The following is a 20,740-nucleotide window of genomic DNA, read 5'->3' as shown; positions in this document are numbered from 1 at the left end:
AGATGGAATGCCTGGCAGTCCACCAGTCTGTCCTCCATGGTGCCAGAAGAGAAGCATGCTTTTGGTTCGCTTCAGGTCTTGAACGCTGGACGGTATATGGAGCCCCAAGGAAGGCAATGATTAGGCTAGATTTGGAGCGTGAACTGTAGCCTACATTATGGAGAGCAGCGCCCACGCTGCCTCCAACAATGCTGCACCATCCCAAAAGTGGTTGCATTTGCTTTGTGGAGTGTACTAGTATTTGTTTCTCTTTCCAATTATACCGCATGCATCGCAGTAAAAAAACACTAATGTCCTGGCCCCTTCTAAAAGAGCAGAGAACGGTGTTAAGTGTAAGTGCCAGCTTCAATGGTTGCCTTGCTTTTTTGGATCTACTGGAGTAAATTCTGTATGGTTATCTGGCAAATTCAGATGTCCTTAGTGGGTGTGCTGGCTATTATATGGTTTGTGGGTTGGGCAGGCCATCTAGCGATTGTCCAAGAATGTCACCAGATGGAAAGTCACCCTGGTAACCCCCCCCCCAAAAAAAAGGTGACCAGTCTTAGTGCAGAACACTCTATGAGTAATGTTTCGGGTGCATAACAAACATGATTTTTTTTATCTTTGAAAGTTTCATCAACCAACATCGAGTAAACTTTAACGTGGATCACCTATGAGTTGGGTCTCGTCCAGTCCCTGTTTTAATCTACACAGTGCTCACCACCAGGACGCCAATTGGACTTTGAAAATGGATCGATCAATTTACAATTTTTATGACAGATCTAGACCTAACAGTAAATTAATCAAAGACTCATAACGTTTATGACCCAAAGAGGAACAGAAACAAGTATTTTGTGGTAAACACAACTAAGATTTGCATTAAACCTCGGATTTAAACCTCTTAAAAACTAGTGGAAGTTTATAAAGCAAAATGTTTATTAATGGCAATTAATGGTTCTAGACTGTATAGAATTAAAGATTACAGGACCATTTGGAGAATGGAGAATGGAGAACGGGTGCCTTAGAAGACTCTTGTCAGTCCCCCAGAGCAATGCTATCCACATGCAGAATCAGGACGTGGTTATGTTTCAGATCATATTAAACTCCATCTGCTTCTTTTGTGGCTGTCCGTTTGGACTAACCCAGATACTAGCTTCAGTCCCAGGGTGTTGCTGGATTATTTGAAATTTGACAATGCGACGAGGATTCCTTAACTGGCTTACAATCAAAAAAGTGTTAGCTATAGTCTGGCACTCCAGAACTATACACCAACCCAGAGGCCCCTTTAATGTGGGTTTATTCAAACCTAAAAGGCTTGCTTCTGGGAAAGGATAATGTAAAATAGGGACTGTACTGAAAGTTCTAAAAACACAGTATAACACAATAGTTCTCTAAATTGAAGTCCAGATCTGGAATAATATCTTACGGTGATCACCAACCATCATCACACAGTTTTGCTTACCAGATTCCTTGAACAGGTTTCTCAAGCTACTAATCTGATCGTGTACCCGTGGGATTGTTCTTCCTCACAGTCTACATTGCCTTTTATGATTTTTTGCAACTTCTATACACATTTGAGGAAACAATTTTATTACCACTGCCGAGGGAGGCTGATTTTAGACACTGCAGGCAAGCCACGCTTTATTCTTACAAAAGGAGGAATGTTTATATTATCTTTGTGTCTTTTATGGCCTCTCTATGACCAAATAACGAATTAAATTGATTACATTAACCTACATAATTGAAGTGTGTAGCCACACAATCATGAATCATGAAATGTTGCAGCGGATGGTGAAACCCTCAACAGGGCCAAAGCGCATACAAAGTATGGTCAATATTCCATCAGAAAAAAGCAACACATCAATTAGTTATGGTCCATGCAATGTGTTAATGACATACGCACTGTCCTGTTCAGGGTGAAGTGTCAGCCACACCAAGTAAATTACATAGAAAATCACACCATTCACACAAGTCATCAGCACGTTTTCCCTCTGTGCAAGTCTTAGTCAAATGAACCTTCGGTGATCATTCATGAACAGCTTTAAGTCATTGCTCCAACCTCAAGACTATGGGGCTGCAAAGAATAGGACGCTGCATTACATCACAAGCAAGAGGGGCTGGGCTGTCAATTTATGCTCAATTTCCCATTCTTGGGTACTGGTATTAATCCCAGCAACCACTGACTGGGGGATCCCTCAATCATCCGGCACACCACTCTGTGTCTAAAGGGCTTCACTCCAATATTTCTTTATTAACACTTCCACATCATAAGAAACTACCCAGTCTGTCCTTCTTCACTGTGTGGATAGGTACTTGAGCGTTCAGATTATATTTTATGGATTGCCACAGGTATCAAATTTCATGAAAAATAATTTAAATTGGGTCAACATAGAGCAAACAATGCTAGACACCTTCTTGACATGCAAAAATATACTCCCCTTTCTCCTTCAGTCAGAGGGGATCCTGATATCTCAACCCCATTTAGAGGTAATCCAGAGAATGGGTCTTGGCTTTTCTTCTCAAGGTGCTACATGAAGAGCTCCCTTACATTGCAAGTCAATTCCATAAGGACAGCAAGCTTAGGAGGTCTGCCAAGAATTCCCTCCCGCGTTAGAACGGTGCCTTCCTCAGTCCTGAAGAGACCAGGATTGTACACTTTCAATTGCAGAATGAGGACAAGCTTCTTGAAATCCTAAGAATGTATCACAAATCATGTACAGGGAGTGCAGAATTATTAGGCAAATGAGTATTTTGACCACATCATCCTCTTTATGCATGTTGTCTTACTCCAAGCTGTATAGGCTCGAAAGCCTACTACCAATTAAGCATATTAGGTGATGTGCATCTCTGTAATGAGAAGGGGTGTGGTCTAATGACATCACCACCCTATATCAGGTGTGCATAATTATTAGGCAACTTCCTTTCCTTTGGCAAAATGGGTCAAAAGAAGGACTTGACAGGCTCAGAAAAGTCCAAAATAGTGAGATATCTTGCAGAGGGATGCAGCACTCTTAAAATTGCAAAGCTTCTGAAGCGTGATCATCGAACAATCAAGCGTTTCATTCAAAATAGTCAACAGGGTCGCAAGAAGCGTGTGGAAAAACCAAGGCGCAAAATAACTGCCCATGAACTGAGAAAAGTCAAGCGTGCAGCTGCCACGATGCCACTTGCCACCAGTTTGGCCATATTTCAGAGCTGCAACATCACTGGAGTGCCCAAAAGCACAAGGTGTGCAATACTCAGAGACATGGCCAAGGTAAGAAAGGCTGAAAGACGACCACCACTGAACAAGACACACAAGCTGAAACGTCAAGACTGGGCCAAGAAATATCTCAAGACTGATTTTCTAAGGTTTTATGGACTGATGAAATGAGAGTGAGTCTTGATGGGCCAGATGGATGGGCCCGTGGCTGGATTGGTAAAGGGCAGAGAGCTCCAGTCCGACTCAGACGCCAGCAAGGTGGAGGTGGAGTACTGGTTTGGGCTGGTATCATCAAAGATGAGCTTGTGGGGCCTTTTCGGGTTGAGGATGGAGTCAAGCTCAACTCCCAGTTCTACTGCCAGTTCCTGGTAGACACCTTCTTCAAGCAGTGGTACAGAAAGAAGTCTGCATCCTTCAAGAAAAACATGATTTTCATGCAGGACAATGCTCCATCACACGCGTCCAAGTACTCCACAGCGTGGCTGGCAAGAAAGGGTATAAAAGAAGGAAATCTAATGACATGGCCTCCTTGTTCACCTGATCTGAACCCCATTGAGAACCTGTGGTCCATCATCAAATGTGAGATTTACAAGGAGGGAAAACAGTACACCTCTCTGAACAGTGTCTGGGAGGCTGTGGTTGCTGCTGCACGCAATGTTGATGGTGAACAGATCAAAACACTGACAGAATCCATGGATGGCAGGCTTTTGAGTGTCCTTGCAAAGAAAGGTGGCTATATTGGTCACTGATTTGTTTTTGAATGTCAGACATGTATATTTGTGAATGTTGAGATGTTATATTGGTTTCACTGGTAATAATAAATAATTGAAATGGGTATATATTTGTTTTTTGTTAAGTTGCCTAATATTTATGCACAGTAATAGTCACCTGCACACACAGATATCCCCCTAACATAGCTAAAACTAAAAACAAACTAAAAACTACTTCCAAAAATATTCAGCTTTGATATTAATGAGTTTTTTGGGTTCACTGAGAACATGGTTGTTGTTCAATAATAAAATTAATCCTCAAAAATACAACTTGCCTAATAATTCTGCACTCCCTGTATATATCCATTTCACGAAACATGCTCTCCATCCGTTCATCTAAACACCAACACCGCCTCCTCAAGTAAACTCACAAAATGTGGCAGCACCCATGGTGGCACTGTTGTGTTAAATGAGATTTTCATAGTCGCTCTCCAAAATAAAACTTGTCAGTCCACCGTCAACATCCCTGCTCCATTGTCTGCTCTACCCAATATTCTTTATGAGGAGGGAACATCTGCTCCCACCTGACTGGCAGGCCATCTGATTTAATGGAATGAACTTGAACAGAGAGGCAGTAGGCTGCTGGTTAACTACCAAGTACTGTAATAGAAGCTAGAACATAAACCTACTGTGTGGTTTATAAACATGGAACTGAATGTGGTCTTTTCCACAATGCCAGAATGAAGCGTGATACTCTGCTGAAGCTCCTCTGGCCTTCCACCCTGTTGTCACTGAGCCTGGTGGAAATCTCAAGCCAGTTTAAGGAGTAAAATGCAAAAAACGGTGTCAAGCAGCCTTCTCAACTCCCCACCAAAAACTGAAGGTGGCCTGTTCAAGACACACTTGTGAGTACAGATGAGCTAAGTGGCAACTGCCGGGTCAACATACTGCTTCTCAGTAATCATTTTGCTTGTTCAGCTTTGTGGGATCCCAGAATGTCCCTTTCCCTCTGGCCACCGGCCACCATCTGATGTAGCGTTGAGCCCATGCCAAACACTATCCTCTGTGGCATGATGCTAGAAGAGCCACTGAGCCACATGTGGGTGGTCCTATGACTCTGCCTTGCTGAGGAGATATCCAGGCTCTAACAGGCTTACCTGCTAACCAGATCTGGATGCTCAAAAAGATCTTAAGAAGTCATTGTGTGTGCACATTTTGTACCAGTGGGCCCACATCCCAATTTCGCTAAACTGAATTGTGACATTTCTATTATTTAGTTGTACTTTTCACACCACACACAGCTAAATTACTAAGGTGTAATTTATAGAGATGATTTGTCTTTAGAAACAAAGTAAGTACTCTGGCTGGGCTCTCTATTTTTCTTTGTTATACTGTCTTACGCCTCACCATTGAGGTAGGCTATCACTTCTCAATAAACCTGTAGGAGAGACAAGGAGACACAGGAGCTCAATTTGGCGTTGGAGTCTGAGCGCACAGAGTTTGGGTTCTCGGTATGTACTTTCCCTTTGATATTGCAGAGGGATCCCAAAGACTTCAAGCCCCATGGAAAATGTCTGGCATTTCACTTCCACTCAGGACATGGGCAGGTTAAGCAGCTAGTATGGGGGACTGATGTCCAACATCCTTACCTCTTATACTCATCTTTCTTAGATTTTGGACAGTTCACTTTCTCCACAAACCCCGTGGGCAGGCACTCAGGCCTGATTTTCTGACATGAAAAACAAATGGATTTCAAAATGGTTAAAACATCAGAGTTTCATCTGAAAATATCTTTTAATTTGACATATGTGCTGTTGAACCCCGAACAAGTAAATGTGCATGAACAGTGCAAATACTGTATCTGCCATCACAATGCGTTTCCAGGCACTGCCCTGTGTAATGTGCACCACCCAACGCTCTATCTGACATCCCAGGCAGCACTGTATCCCTTTGATACTGCCTAGTACTTCACCTTGGAAAGACCGGCGCACACGTACCCTGTAATAACCCATTATCTGCCCCTGACACCATGCACTGTGCATACCATCATATTCATTAACGTGTAAAGTGTTTCTTGTGGGATAACAATTTTGAACAATTGTTTTTGCAACTTGACCATACTCTTTGAAGTTGTAAGTTTAGCAAGGGCCATTGTGGTTTTAAAACTTCATGGTTCCCTACTAACCTGGTGAAATGACCTGCTACTTACCGCTTGTAGCACATCGCAGGCCTTACATTCGTCAGATACCACAAACTCCTCCACATGCCAGCAAGGTGTTGTCACTAGAGTGTCCTCTAAAAGGGGGAGAAGCATACTAGTCAGTGGGGACAGAACAATATTTACTGTAATTTCTAGAGCTTCTTCCGCGATCTCAATACAAACTTTGCAAAAAGGACAAAACTTTCAGCTCACCACCCGAGTACTTACCTCAGAATTAAAAACCACCCTGTGGTGCGGCAGCAACAGAACGCCATTCCTACATTGCTTTCATCCCCATTCTCGACAGCATACATGTTAATGCTACTTCCAGCCACTAGCTGCTTATCCCACTTCTGCTGGTCCCCAGTGGCCCTGCTTCCCTACAGACTAGCTCCTTATTAGGCGGTTGAGTATCTATAGACTTGTACATCGCATGTATGTTTTCTCTTGCAACTATTATATATTTTAACAAATGTATATGCCATTAACAAGAAGATAATACTTAACTCTGTGGAACAGTATCCCCGAATATGAAGATAACCTTGTTAAATCACAGTGCGAAAGGGTTATGCTCTCAAGGGGATAGGCACACACTCCTTAAAAAAAATAACTTTAATACGCCATTTTTGAGTTCTTGGACCTGAAGACCCATTTCCTACAGATAATCCTGACACACTAGTAACTAGTATGTTTAGGGGCTCTACGCCCACAGTGACAATGCAGACTCCTGCTTCCCAGTCACAACTGTGGGCTGTCTCCTTTCCCCTACCAAAGTTTGTAGCTGTCTCGACATCTTGTCTGCCAGTTCCTTTTTTTGTCACTGTCAAGGAAGCCATATTGTTCTGGCAGCCTTTCTGTTTTTTCCTGTAGCCCCGTTCTCTGCCACTCCTAACTGCAGTTTCTGAACACTCAGGCACACGGTGTTTTTTGCCACCCCCCCCAAAACTCTCTTTATCTACCTCTTGCTACCTTGCACCCACCTCACTGGCTGTCTTTGCCTCATCCTACAAACGGCACCATGGTGGTTGGTGATAACACAGGCAGACACATGCCTTTCTGTACACGAAACCACCATGATGCGTTAGCAGTCACTGGTTGTTGTTTTCTTCAGGGACGTTTACAAACACCCACTACCCAACCGCGCCATGTCTATTCCTATTTCCTTGGATATATCCTTCCCTGCAATTGTCAGCTCTCATCACTGAAGTATACAAAGTAGGGCAAAACCTTTCTAAGGTTGCTTATGTTCTGGTTAAGAGATAACTTGCTTGGCAGATCGGGCAGGGCTGTTTCTACTGGACAGGGTCAAGCATGCCTTGCATGTAGCCAGGTACAATTTGAGGTGGCACCGTGGACAAACAAAAAAAAAAACAATGGATTGGAATGTAGCCTCAAGTAAGTACCAGTGGCAGAGATCAATTCAAACATCCCGCCCATCATTTTTGGGTCGAGCATAGCAGCATGCAAACGCTGCTCTTCTCAACATGTTGTTATCTAATCTGAGGGCTTTAACCATACCAATCTCATGTACATCACTTTCATGGTTCCGGGGCCTTCCTTTAAATAATTCCTTGGTGTCGTTGGTAAATGCTCTAGGTTTGTTCCGCCTTGAGGCTGTTTGTTATCGTCTTGGAAACTGCCCCTAGTACATGGATTAATGCACAATCAGGAAGGTACCTTAGTATGGCACACTATTTTTTGTTTCGTCTCGCCGCTTCGGTCCTGGCGGTATGTTGTTTCTTCGTCTTACTTCGTTTCGGGCATCTTGGTGTTTCTTTACAATGTCTGTGGGGACTTTTTAATGTTTTTTTGCACTTTTATGTAGCGCAAGCTTGATACAAAGGTATTGCAGCACTTTATATAAGAACCGGCTACATTACACAAGAGCACATTCGTTTTTGGTATCAAGGGGATTAAGTGATTTGCACAGAGTCACAGGATGTTGAGCCGGCACAGAAACTCGAACAGTGATCCCAGGCTTCAAAGTCAGCAGCTCTGGCCCTTACGCCACATCCTCTCCCCTAGCTTTCTTTGTCTGATGCGTGTTGGGGCAGTCTGGGAATAACTCTTTTTTTTTTTTTATCTATAGCTCTTGGTATACAGGTTCTGCCATTTCAAAGCAGTGCAAAACAGGAGCAATTCTTAACACAATCACTATAATTCATTTGCATCAACTTTACAGAGATGAAGAGGTGAAAAAGTTGGAATTGTAAACTGTGACATTATTGTTCTCTCAAGAACTCTGCAGTGGGTGCATTACTCAACTGACTTGAGTAGAAGTTAACACTAGGTGAAAGCACGTGCACTTGATAACCTCCGGAGGGTCACCAACTAAGCACATAGTTTAATTCTTGGCAACAAGATAGCGAAAGATGTTGTCTCCAAAATGGTAGAAAAGGAGATGTGACTCCAGACCCAAGCAGTTCACAGACTCAAGCTTGATAGCAAAAATCATCTAGCCTTTGGATGTAAATCAAGCCTCCAAATAGAGTTCAGTTAGCGCGAACCAGATAAAACGGTATTCAAATGCTTTACATGAGCACCGGCTACGTTACACAGGAACACATTCATTTTGTAACCGGACTGATCCTCATAGACTTGAATGGGACACCCGACGCCGTAACACACCTCTGCACCTGGACGCACCTTGCCCGTACACCCCTCTAGCACAGAAAACCAGTCCTGTAAGTCGATGCTAAGTACCAGTATGCAGTATATGTTTTTCCACCATAGGATAACATTACCGCTCCAAAAATTGCACTGTCAACTTTTGAAAACTATCAAAATTATTAACTCAAAAAGTACTCACCTGATTACATTATCCTGATATCAAAGTTTACATAAAAGTATGTGTTATTTTTATAAATGTGTTCGGATTTCTTTATTGAGTGTGTTTCTCTAAGAATCAACTCCCCAGGCTCTCAACTCCAATTAGAAACATCTAGTTGTTCCAGAATCCACAGGTAAAATGAATGCTTCAACAACATAACAGTATAACCTCCCTTGCCTACTTCATGGAAGTGAAGTGCCTAATATTAATCAAAATAGTCTTCTCTGGTGTAAGAGACTGAAGGATGTTCTCATAATCTGAGCATATATAAGGTGTAGCCAGTTCCCAAATGTAGGTGCAGGAAATTATTTCTCTACGAGTAAAAAGGAGATAGACTCTACTTCACCTAATGGGATGTGCCAAAAAAAATAAATGCTATTTAAACAGGCTCTGCGTAAAATAAAACATCATTGTTCCCATACACGTACTTCAAGCAAATACGATATGTTAAATTGTACTGGTTATTCCCAGGCTCTTTTAAATGTGATGCACTGCCTCACTCTAGCCAGATCAGGGACGCTAAGACTGTTATGGCTGTTTCACAGTCAACTTTGTACACCATCACTCTGAGGCCCCATAGGCATAAAACGTTGCCCGACACCAGGCAGTATCAACAAAAACAGATTTTTGAGATCAGAAGGGAATGATGGCCTCAGGCATAGTATCATACCCAAACAGTCTCATATGAACCCCATCACATACTCACCGGGGTACTTTTCAGCCTTGGAGATAAAGCCATCTGCTGATCTGCAAGAGAATTGGATGGGGAAATTAGTACACTGAGTGTAATAAACCCCAAACCTTATATTAAACCATCACACATATGATGTAAAGGAGACTGCTTCAGCCACAGATAACTACTACAATACAAAAGGATTTTTCTTGTTCAGTATAAAACATTTTCCAACCACACTATATGAAAAAGGGTATTGAAAAATGAACTCCTCATTAAATCATGAGACTTGTATGGGTGAACTTGGAATCACACCTAGCGCTTACCAAACCTGCCCAACCACCAACATGAGACTCCTCATCCACAGTAACCAAACTCACCCACAATACCTTCCGCAGCTGTACAGCTTCCCACGCCAAGCTCTACTTCAATGTCTTCAACGAAGCAAACTTCCAAATGCTTTCCCTTCTCAGGCATAATTTGCCCAGACTCTTCTGCCCAACCACTTAGGTCACCCACCAGCTCCATTATTGACACCGCCTCTCTTCCATAGCGTGGCTAACAAGAATCTTGCTTATTAACACTTCCCTCTCAACCATACCACGTTGACAGGGCAACATTATCCAACACTGCATTCTTCTCTTTCAGTGACAATTTCTCACCCCTGAAACCTATTCCATACTACTATGAACACAAACTCCCCAGTGCCTACTGACAGCTCCTGCCAATCCATCCCTGTGCTCTCCTTCTGCTGCAAGGAACGATGAAGGCCATCTCCCCACACTTACGGCATTTGCTGTCTGAAAACTGCACCAGTCACCTGAAATACAGAGATCTTCTTCCTATTCTAACTGTTTAATGCTTTTCTGACCTGTATACAGTTTTAGACTCGAAACAGGTGGGGAATCATGCAAGCTGAAAGGAGCAGCTGAAACAAATCACTTTGCCCAGCACCACATAACCAGAGTTCGTACTTATCCTAATTTGTAGTATGTATTTGTAAAGTCTGTGCTGTCCATTAGAAACAATGTAAGCATGACTGCAACAGGAAACTATTCGCCCTATGGGCCAGCCTGCATCTTTCCTTTTCTGGGATGTCTTTGTTAACTGGAGTTACCTGGGGGGTTCGGGTAGTTCCTCCTTTCTCCATTGTGGGAATAGGTATCTACTCCGATCACGTGGAACTTCCACCTTTTCTTGTGCTGCTGGTGTTGCCTCACAGTGTCTGTGCCCATTTCAATCCAATCCACATTGTAATTTGCTCAGTGTAGCCCGCCTAAAGTAAGATTTTCACTTGCAAAAGAGCAAGCACAGACAGGATGCAGGGGCAAGGCGCACTTCCTCAGAATTGCAGGAACAAAGGGACCTTTGAAAAGGACAAATTATTGGTGGGCTTAGGGTTCCTATTTGTGTCTTTAAAGTGGGACAAATAATGGCACCCTCAAGCCAATGTCATGTACATTATATAGGCTTCACTAAATCATTCATAACGGTACCAGGAAGCGGTCTCTTATAACGTTTTCTTATATTTCGTAATATATTTATGTACATATATATTTCTCTTTACTAACCCCTTATTTGTCTTGGCTGCCTGCAACTTCCAGCTTTCCCTTCACTTCCCATGAACCCCTTCCAGTCCTTTCCATATTTAGATTATTGCTTTGCTCCCACACGTTTGTCAGTTGGGAGAAGAGGCTGTGAAGATGCAGGATGTTGTATTGCCCAATCTTTTGTTTTTGATCATCTTACACAGGCCTGCAGCTTGTGCCAAATGAACCAAAGAAAAAAGAAAGGCCAACAATGCACTGTGTACCTATCATCATTGATTAAGCATTCAGAATGCCCAGTGTGGTTAAGACCTACAATGAATCTCTCTCTCACTTTGCAGGCGTCTCTATAGATCAATTTTCTCTTTCACTTCACAAAGTTCCGTCAAAAAACATTAACAACATAAGGCAACTCCTGAAAAACAGAGCAGCGTCAGGATTAGGTCTCAAAGATTATAGCTTTTCTGTCCTGTATGTAACTCCAAAATATTACTTTCCAAGTGCTTCAAAACTTTTCGAGACCCAGAAGAGAGATGGAGAGAAGCAGGATGAAAAGGTAATAAGGGGGGGCGATCACGAAAGTTGGGAGAATGTAATTTTCACATGCCACTAGAAGAGGGAGCGAAGCAAAAAGGACACTTCAGTGCATGGGGAAAAGGGGTAATGCAAGCATAATAGTGGGAAGAGGGGGAGAAGGGGAAAGGTGAAGGAGGGGGAATATAGAAGGGGCAATTGGGAGATAAGAGTGGGAGAGCATGGGAGATATGCTAAACTGGTGCTTGTAACAAGCATAGTATCAGTTGTTTGTGAGGTGGTAGCAAATTCCTATCTAGGCATATGCGGCGCATACTGCTAATCCATGAGTTAATCTTCAATGCAATGGCTGAAGGATAACCAGCTGGCGATTTCTAGACAACTACCAAAATGTTATAACATTAGCAGAGCCACACAATTTCTGAATTTCTAACATTAGATTCAATGTTCCACACTGTAGTGCAGGCAAAACACTGCAAATCCGACCTACACAGGGAAGAGAACGCCTTGTCACACTCTTTGAAAGTTAGGACTTTTTTCTTGCAAATATTGAATACCTCCTGTAGGAATTCAGTCACACAGTAAAGGACCAGTAAAAGATTGCTTTCCTGCCTTACCTCACACTAAAAACCAACACGCTGAACACAGTACACAAGAAGAAAAAGGGAAGAAGTCCAAAATCTGGAGATCGTGTAGTCTTCAAAGCATCCATCCAGCAGACAGGCATGTCCAAACACTTTACCATTAGGAGGTCGTGTTGCAAGTTTCTTTAGTGATCAACCACTATCTTCTCACAATTTCCACAGCCATTGTGTGCCTCACACCTCAAGATGCACCTGTGCAAGAAAAAGGAAAAAGGCTGATCATCCAGTGGTTTGTAGGCACTGGATTAAGTCTAAGGAATTACATTCTGATCTCTACACAAATGGAAGTTTCCACAAGCATCGACATCGTGATCTGTCTGATAATTATCAGACTATGTTGTTTTCCCCAAACAGATTTCTATACATAAAACTGGGTACAATTTGCAATGGAAAATGTCCCAGTAAAAACATGTGAATTTCAGTGCAATAAATACCAAATTGAGTGTTATGCCTTACTTTCAGACCTGAAATCTTGAATTATTACTTATAGCGTGCATTAAATTTCTCACCCTATTCTGCCACCGGACGCTTGAGATACACCACCCCCTTATATTTTGAAACCCTCTATGATCAGTATTGAAGGGTTTATAATACATTGAATATACCCGGAAGCAGCCTGCTTGCAGAAGCACAAACTCCTGCTGCTCTTGTTCCTTGTAGCTCACAGTGAATCAAAAACAGTTAACAATCAAAAGCCATTCTTTTTTATCTTGCAAACAAAACGCTGCGGACCATATAGAGGAGATGGAAAATCAGACAAGGCACTAATTTCAGTATGGAAGGTACAACACAATCCACTCAGCCCCTCTTGCAATATACTTAACATAAAAGGATCCTGCAGAAACACTAAGGTGTAGACAGTGAAGTTTTGTATTTACTGCTGCTAATGTGTCTATTTTTGTATTAATGTTGATAAAGTATGATATGAAAGCGTGTTTTGTTTGTACATTTTTACTGTGATATTAAAATGTTAGTCTTAACCATGATGTGAAGTATATTGATTGACACCTCCAAGTTTGGTGAAGTCCTTGTAAGGGATTGTGCTTTGAAAATGGAAATAAAACTAAACTAGGCACCCAACCCCAAATCACCACGGGCATGTGTGCCCCTACTTAAGCTGTCTCATGGCATGCCTACCCCTTTCCAGAGCATCCTAAAAAGTCCACCCCCAATGCTTGCCAGTACTTAACACTTATTAGTTAGCAAGAAGCCTAACCCCACCTTCCACCCTCAATTAGCTTTTCAAGTCTCTCAAAATATATATATCGTTTATGAAAAAATTTATATATTTCAGAGAATCTATTTATTTATTCTACATCTAAAATCAAGAAAACAGCAGCTTCTATGAAGAGCAGCATAGGAACACTTGCCATTAGGTACAAGCTGCGTGAGGGTTTGGGAATCTGAGAAAAGCGACTTCATCAACGGGCACATATTTGAGTGAGTGCAAAAACTACACACATATACATCAGCGTTATAATCAACAGACCTTCTACATAACAGATTAGGAAATTCTCCTTGTTGTATCGTAGGGTAATATAATCGTGTGTGGCAGCCTAAATGTGCTAACTGCAAAAGATAATCATCACCCAAAATATGCATGTGAGCGCAAACAGGAAAATAATAACTGCCAACAAATTGAGGAATAAGCTAGAGAGCTATAACCACAAAAATATCCAGAGGTGAAACTTCTATATCCAAACACACCTACATACAAGTTATGATCAAAACACTTCCCAAATAATAGAATAGGAAGTTCTTATCTTACCAAAGTGGAATATATGCTTTGTGTGAGCTTAAAACGTAAGAACTACGGAAGACTAACTTCAGCCCAAATATGCATGCACATAGAGGGAAACAATACCGGCCACAGAACCTTAGCATAAAACAGAAAGAAAGAACCCAAAAAAGCCATGGATGGAAACTAGATTTCAAAACAATGGGCCTAACAAGTTTAATTCCCTCCCCCCCTCAAAAAAAAAGAAATTGTAGGGGCACTTTATAATAAAGAGTCCACTTCGAGCTGCATGATTGACGGTACTGTGTCCGACACCCATGGACAAAATACTGATTGTCATGTCTCAGAACACCCTATATAATCCCAACGAAACTGTGCTGTATTTTCACAGAGAAAAGGAAGCACAATTAGACCCTTCAAGTCTGATTCAGAACACTTACTAGAATAAGCTTAACACTTACATTTGGAATAAATCTTTGATGGAATACAGAAATATATCAGTAAGTACACCTGGGATTCTGTGACTGTTCAGCATTCCCATAGTACTCGCACAAGGTATTCATTTCCACAAATGGAAATGTAAGAGGTGTAAAATTCCCCCCTGAAGAAATGTACCCGTGTTGCACTCCCATTACAACTCCTGTTATTCCATTAGCATGCCTAAAATGAATTTACTGTTGCTATTGAGGGAGTAAACCCACCAATGGACAATAAGCATACAGCTAACAAGAATACTCGGAAGAGCAGAAACAGAGGCTCGAATAAATAGTTTGTTCTAAATTGTTACAGCACTGTTAATAAAGGCACTGGACTGAACCATTAAAACAAAACAGAGATATTGAAACCTGTACCAGGTAATTCACTATTACAATGACTTAAAAAGCAAGGGCAAAGAAAGCCAAATTTGTTCTATTTTCTTTTTTTTACATAGAATTCGAAATACTACACAATATTAGGTATCTCTAAAAAAAAAAACGGGCATCTTATGTAGGTTTCAGGAAATTAGTAAAATAAATAAAAAGCTGTAAGTAGCAAAAGGCTTTGCAAAGATAGTCACTTAAAACAAACAATTCTCAGAACAAATGGAATACCCACAAGGCTGTAAACAAAAGGATGAAGAGTTGGGCCTCCAATGAGGAAAAATAAAGCCAAAAACATGCAAGGCTTTAAGGAACTAAAGACACTGGTGAGCAATATATCTTGATTTGAATGAAAAATAGTATGATCCAGCACTAATTATCCCACAGAAAATTATTGTTCTTTAGCCAAAAAGTTTACTGCTGTATAAAATATGTGACTTATAAAATGCCATATCTGGCAATGGATCTCTTATTCCTTTGAATGACAGATGAAACGTTATCATTCAGCTTTTTCAAAGGCTTCTATACTGAGAAGTGCCACGAGTAGCATATCATTAACATGGCCAGGAAGTGAGGTGTAATATTGTTTTTTAGTTGTAAGAAGAATAGTTTCAAAGTTCCTGTAAGGAAATGCCTCCTTGGCATGGTTGCCCCCTGACTTTTTGCCTTTGCTGATGCTATGTTTACAATTGAAAGTGTGCTGAGGCCTGCTAACCAGGCCCCAGCACCAGTGTTCTTTCCCTAACCTGTACTTTTGTATCCACAATTGGCAGACCCTGGCATCCAGATAAGTCCCTTGTAACTGGTACTTCTAGTACCAAGGGCCCTGATGCCAAGGAAGGTCTCTAAGGGCTGCAGCATGTCTTATGCCACCCTGGAGACCTCTCACTCAGCACAGACACACTGCTTGCCAGCTTGTGTGTGCTAGTGAGGACAAAACGAGTAAGTCGACATGGCACTCCCCTCAGGGTGCCATGCCAGCCTCTCACTGCCTATGCAGTATAGGTAAGACACCCCTCTAGCAGGCCTTACAGCCCTAAGGCAGGGTGCACTATACCATAGGTGAGGGTACCAGTGCATGAGCATGGTACCCCTACAGTGTCTAAACAAAACCTTAGACATTGTAAGTGCAGGGTAGCCATAAGAGTATATGGTCTGGGAGTCTGTCAAACACGAACTCCACAGCACCATAATGGCTACACTGAAAACTGGGAAGTTTGGTATCAAACTTCTCAGCACAATAAATGCACACTGATGCCAGTGTACATTTTATTGTAAAATACACCACAGAGGGCACCTTAGAGGTGCCCCCTGAAACTTAACCGACTATCTGTGTAGGCTGACTAGTTTTAGCAGCCTGCCACAAACCGAGACATGTTGCTGGCCCCATGGGGAGAGTGCCTTTGTCACTCTGAGGCCAGTAACAAAGCCTGCACTGGGTGGAGATGCTAACACCTCTCCCAGGCAGGAATTGTCACACCTGGCGGTGAGCCTCAAAGGCTCACCTCCTTTGTGCCAACCCAGCAGGACACTCCAGCTAGTGGAGTTGCCCGCCCCCTCCGGCCAGGCCCCACTTTTGGCGGCAAGGCCGGAGAAAATAATGAGAATAACAAGGAGGAGTCACTGGCCAGTCAGGACAGCCCCTAAGGTGTCCTGAGCTGAGGTGACTCTAACTTTTAGAAATCCTCCATCTTGCAGATGGAGGATTCCCCCAATAGGGTTAGGATTGTGACCCCCTCCCCTTGGGAGGAGGCACAAAGAGGGTGTACCCACCCTCAGGGCTAGTAGCCATTGGCTACTAACCCCCCAGACCTAAACACGCCCTTAAATTTAGTATTTAAGGGCTACCCTGAACCCTAGAAAATTAGATTCCTGCAACGAAAGAAGAAGGACTGCCTAGCTGAAAACCCCTGCAGAGGAAGACCAGAAGACGACAACTGCCTTGGCCCCAGAAACTCACCGGCCTGTCTCCTGCCTTCCAAAGATCCTGCTCCAGCGACGCCTTCCAAAGGGACCAGCGACCTCGACATCCTCTGAGGACTGCCCCTGCTTCGAAAAGACAAGAAACTCCCGAGGACAGCGGACCTGCTCCAAGAAAAGCTGCAACTTTGTTTCCAGCAGCTTTAAAGAACCCTGCAAGCTCCCCGCAAGAAGCGTGAGACTTGCAACACTGCACCCGGCGACCCCGACTCGGCTGGTGGCGATCCAACACCTCAGGAGGGACCCCAGGACTACTCTGATACTGTGAGTACCAAAACCTGTCCCCCCTGAGCCCCCACAGCGCCGCCTGCAGAGGGAATCCCGAGGCTTCCCCTGACCGCGACTCTTTGAACCTAAAGTCCCGACGCCTGGGAGAGACCCTGCACCCGCAGCCCCCAGGACCTGAAGGACCGGACTTTCACCGGAGAAGTGACCCCCAGGAGTCCCTCTCCCTTGCCCAAGTGGAGGTTTCCCCGAGGAATCCCCCCCTTGCCTGCCTGCAGCGCTGAAGAGATCCCGAGATCTCTCATAGACTAACATTGCGAACCCGACGCTTGTTTCTACACTGCACCCGGCCGCCCCCGCGCCGCTGAGGGTGAAATTTCTGTGTGGACTTGTGTCCCCCCCGGTGCCCTACAAAACCCCCCTGGTCTGCCCTCCGAAGACGCGGGTACTTACCTGCAAGCAGACCGGAACCGGGGCACCCCCTTCTCTCCATTCTAGCCTATGTGTTTTGGGCACCACTTTGAACTCTGCACCTGACCGGCCCTGAGCTGCTGGTGTGGTGACTTTGGGGTTGCTCTGAACCCCCAACGGTGGGCTACCTTGGACCAAGAACTGAACCCTGTAAGTGTCCTACTTACCTGGTAAAACTAACAAAAACTTACCTCCCCCAGGAACTGTGAAAATTGCACTAAGTGTCCACTTTTGAAATAGCTATTTGTGAATAACTTGAAAAGTATACATGCAATTGAAATGATTCAAAGTTCCTAATGTACTTACCTGCAATACCTTTCAAACAAGATATTACATGTTAAATTTGAACCTGTGGTTCTTAAAATAAACTAAGAAAAGATATTTTTCTATAACCAAACTTATTGGCTGGATTTGTCTCTGAGTGTGTGTACCTCATTTATTGTCTATGTGTATGTACAACAAATGCTTAACACTACTCCTTGGATAAGCCTACTGCTCGACCACACTACCACAAAATAGAGCATTAGTATTATCTATTTTTACCACTATTTTACCTCTAAGGGGAACCCTTGGACTCTGTGCATGCTATTCCTTACTTTGAAATAGCACATACAGAGCCAACTTCCTACAGTTCCTCAATTTGGTGTGAAGCTGCTCTGATCCATCCTTATGCAAACAGTGTTACCTAAGACAACATTCAGTATTGAACCCTTAAAAAAGCTTGATGGCCAGCCAAACAAAAAGGGAAAAAATGTGTCCTAGACGAAACCGTGACATTGGGCTCTAACAGCAGCAATGGGTCAAACTGCAGTTGTGGATACATGTAAACATTGGAAAACCGCACACATTACTTGGCACACTAATAAATCTATGTGAAATAAAGGATCCACATTCATTGAAAAGTGTTAAATCAAACGATAACATATTACAGAATTATGCAATTATAGTAGCCTACAAAAAAAACCAGAATAAATATTTGACCAATATGAATACAGAAACATAATTCAAATAAAAAAAGGTTCTGGTAAAACACATAATTAATGCTCAAACAATTAAAAACCTCTTTCAGGGAAAAAAATCACGTCAAAAAAAAAAATGAGCTTACACCAGAGTTGTTTTATCAATTCCAAGAAAGAGTGATATACAATGCAATCTTGATCTAAATCACCATGAATAAGTGTTCTCTGCAGACCACTGGCCATGGCAAACATACCACTGGGGCTGTCAGTCACGTAGCGTATATGAACTTTACATTGGACACTTCTTCCGTTGGGACCAATCAATAAAGGAAACGGTGTTTCCTTACTTTATCATATAGTTGTCAGAACAAAAGGAATTATATGACTGACTCCGCTAAGGTACCGCTAGTCAGAAAAAAGGAAAACATATTCTTGCAATTCGATAACATTTCACCAAGTGGAACTTCCCCAAGCCTGAATCAGTCATACAGCGACCAAATCCACAAAAAATGTGGTAAACTTCATGTTATATATTTCTCTTATTAATGCAGTAAGGCCTGCGCTTTGGTGTCTGAAGAACAAGATCTGACTTAGAGGATTCAGAAGATCCTGTACATTTTACTTCCAGCCATAACCAATCTTTTTGCAAATATCAGCAACCAATATGCGTATTCAAGATTAAGAAGACTGGCACCACCACAACATCTGGCAAACTCTGGCGGTGAGATGTTGATGGCAGGGCATTTTAAAGAAAGTGCAGTTGGACCGTTGGGAAGATAAAGGAACACAGCACAATATAAAACAGCCCTTGGTTTGGAGGAGGATTAAAGAATAAAAGAAAGAGAGAGATGCTGATCTTGGCCTCCTCAAAAATTGTCTGACTGCATCTCTGAAAATGGAATGGGCGAGGTAATGCAACATGTGAATCAAAAGAGTAAACGACATAGCAAAGCATGGTGATCAATACAGTGGCTTGGAATGAAAGCCAAGACTAAATTGCACACCCTGAAAATACTGACACAGCCGAGTGTGTATTTAGTTGGTGAGCAATAAAAGCACCATTCTAAGTAATTATGCTAAGAATGAGGCGCGCATACAGTTGGCCCTTGCACACCCAATTTTCACAAGTTTGCCCTTCACCATTGGAACAATGCTGCAATGTTAAAAGTGCATAATTCTAATACACATGCGTTACTGTACACCTAAGAATCCTGATTATGGCACGAACATGAGTTTGTGCGTATTTGCAGTTCGGTTGTAAAGAGGCCCCATAAGAGGATTTATAAGACTTAACAGTTACAAAAAATAGAAGAGAAATGTAGGCTGGCATATTTTACATGCAATATTGCACCATTAACGAAGGGGGGTATTTGGCGTAATAAAACTGACTGTGAGATATGGCAAGTAGTGCAAAACAGAAGACATTTATCAAGTAGAAAGTCTTTACATAGACATCAAAGGAGTTTTCTTCCGAAAGAAACACAGATCACATCTACAATCTGTGTACACTAAAAAATCAGTATACCCAAAACCCCTATTAAGAGAAATACTGCTCCTTGGTTTATATCCAAAAATAGTTCGTCGCCCATCTTGCACCTAGGGTGTGATATGAAAACGCCCTGAAAGTAACCTAGGTGATACATAATCTAATTAAGGACATATACACCGTTCAAATGTGGTGTCATTTCAAACAAGAAAAAACATTGTACAAAGGAAGCATTTGAAAGAGGACTATTGGCGAAGTCATTCTTTAAAATACAGCATGATGCTTTGTGGAGCTTATCAATCACAGACCACCTTCTGAGGCCTGTAGAGGTAAACTGCCTCCATTACGCTCATGACGAAAGCCCCAATGATAAAGGTAAAGCAAACGCCTGATAGTATCAAATCAAACCTGCTCAAAATGATTCCATCTGTTGGACTCCGGCTGATACTGCTTTACAACCGCATCACGAGGCCAGCAGATTTAGGAACTAGTCAAGTCTAAAGTAACCACCTATTCAATGCGCACTCATCCAACCGTGAATTCAGACAGATGTCGGTATCCCGTTAATGGTCATTGAACGGATGTCATTTAGCCGTAATTTTTTCACTTCCGGGTCGCGTAACAACTAGTCTTCGTTTCACCACATACTCCCTGAGTCGTCGGAAGTGGGAGGGACTGTAAATACATAGATATATACGATTG

At 42.5% G+C, this 20,740-nt stretch overlaps 1 protein-coding gene across 2 annotated transcripts in view; it reads right to left on the bottom strand.

Moving 5' to 3' along the window:
• The window catches only part of JTB (jumping translocation breakpoint), a 32,203-nt gene that overhangs the window by 3,612 nt on the left and 7,851 nt on the right, over positions 1-20,740 (bottom strand). The window contains exons 1-5 of one of the 2 annotated variants that reach the window (XM_069218153.1): positions 20,447-20,692; positions 12,293-12,511; positions 9,628-9,668; positions 6,101-6,186; positions 5,541-5,620 (exon numbers count right to left, since the gene is read on the bottom strand). In XM_069218153.1, coding sequence (XP_069074254.1) covers positions 5,541-5,620; positions 6,101-6,186; positions 9,628-9,668; positions 12,293-12,420 — 335 coding nt within the window. In that variant the 5' untranslated portion in view covers positions 12,421-12,511; positions 20,447-20,692. Of the gene's footprint in view, positions 1-5,540; positions 5,621-6,100; positions 6,187-9,627; positions 9,669-12,292; positions 12,512-20,446; positions 20,693-20,740 lie in introns of those variants that run through there. The other variant, XM_069218154.1, reaches the window with a different exon arrangement.

This window comes from Pleurodeles waltl, chromosome 12, assembly GCF_031143425.1.
Source record: "Pleurodeles waltl isolate 20211129_DDA chromosome 12, aPleWal1.hap1.20221129, whole genome shotgun sequence".
NCBI lineage: Eukaryota > Metazoa > Chordata > Amphibia > Caudata > Salamandridae > Pleurodeles > Pleurodeles waltl.
The sequence above is the reverse complement of the archived record's forward strand: the minus strand, read 5'-3'. Positions and strand labels throughout refer to the sequence as shown.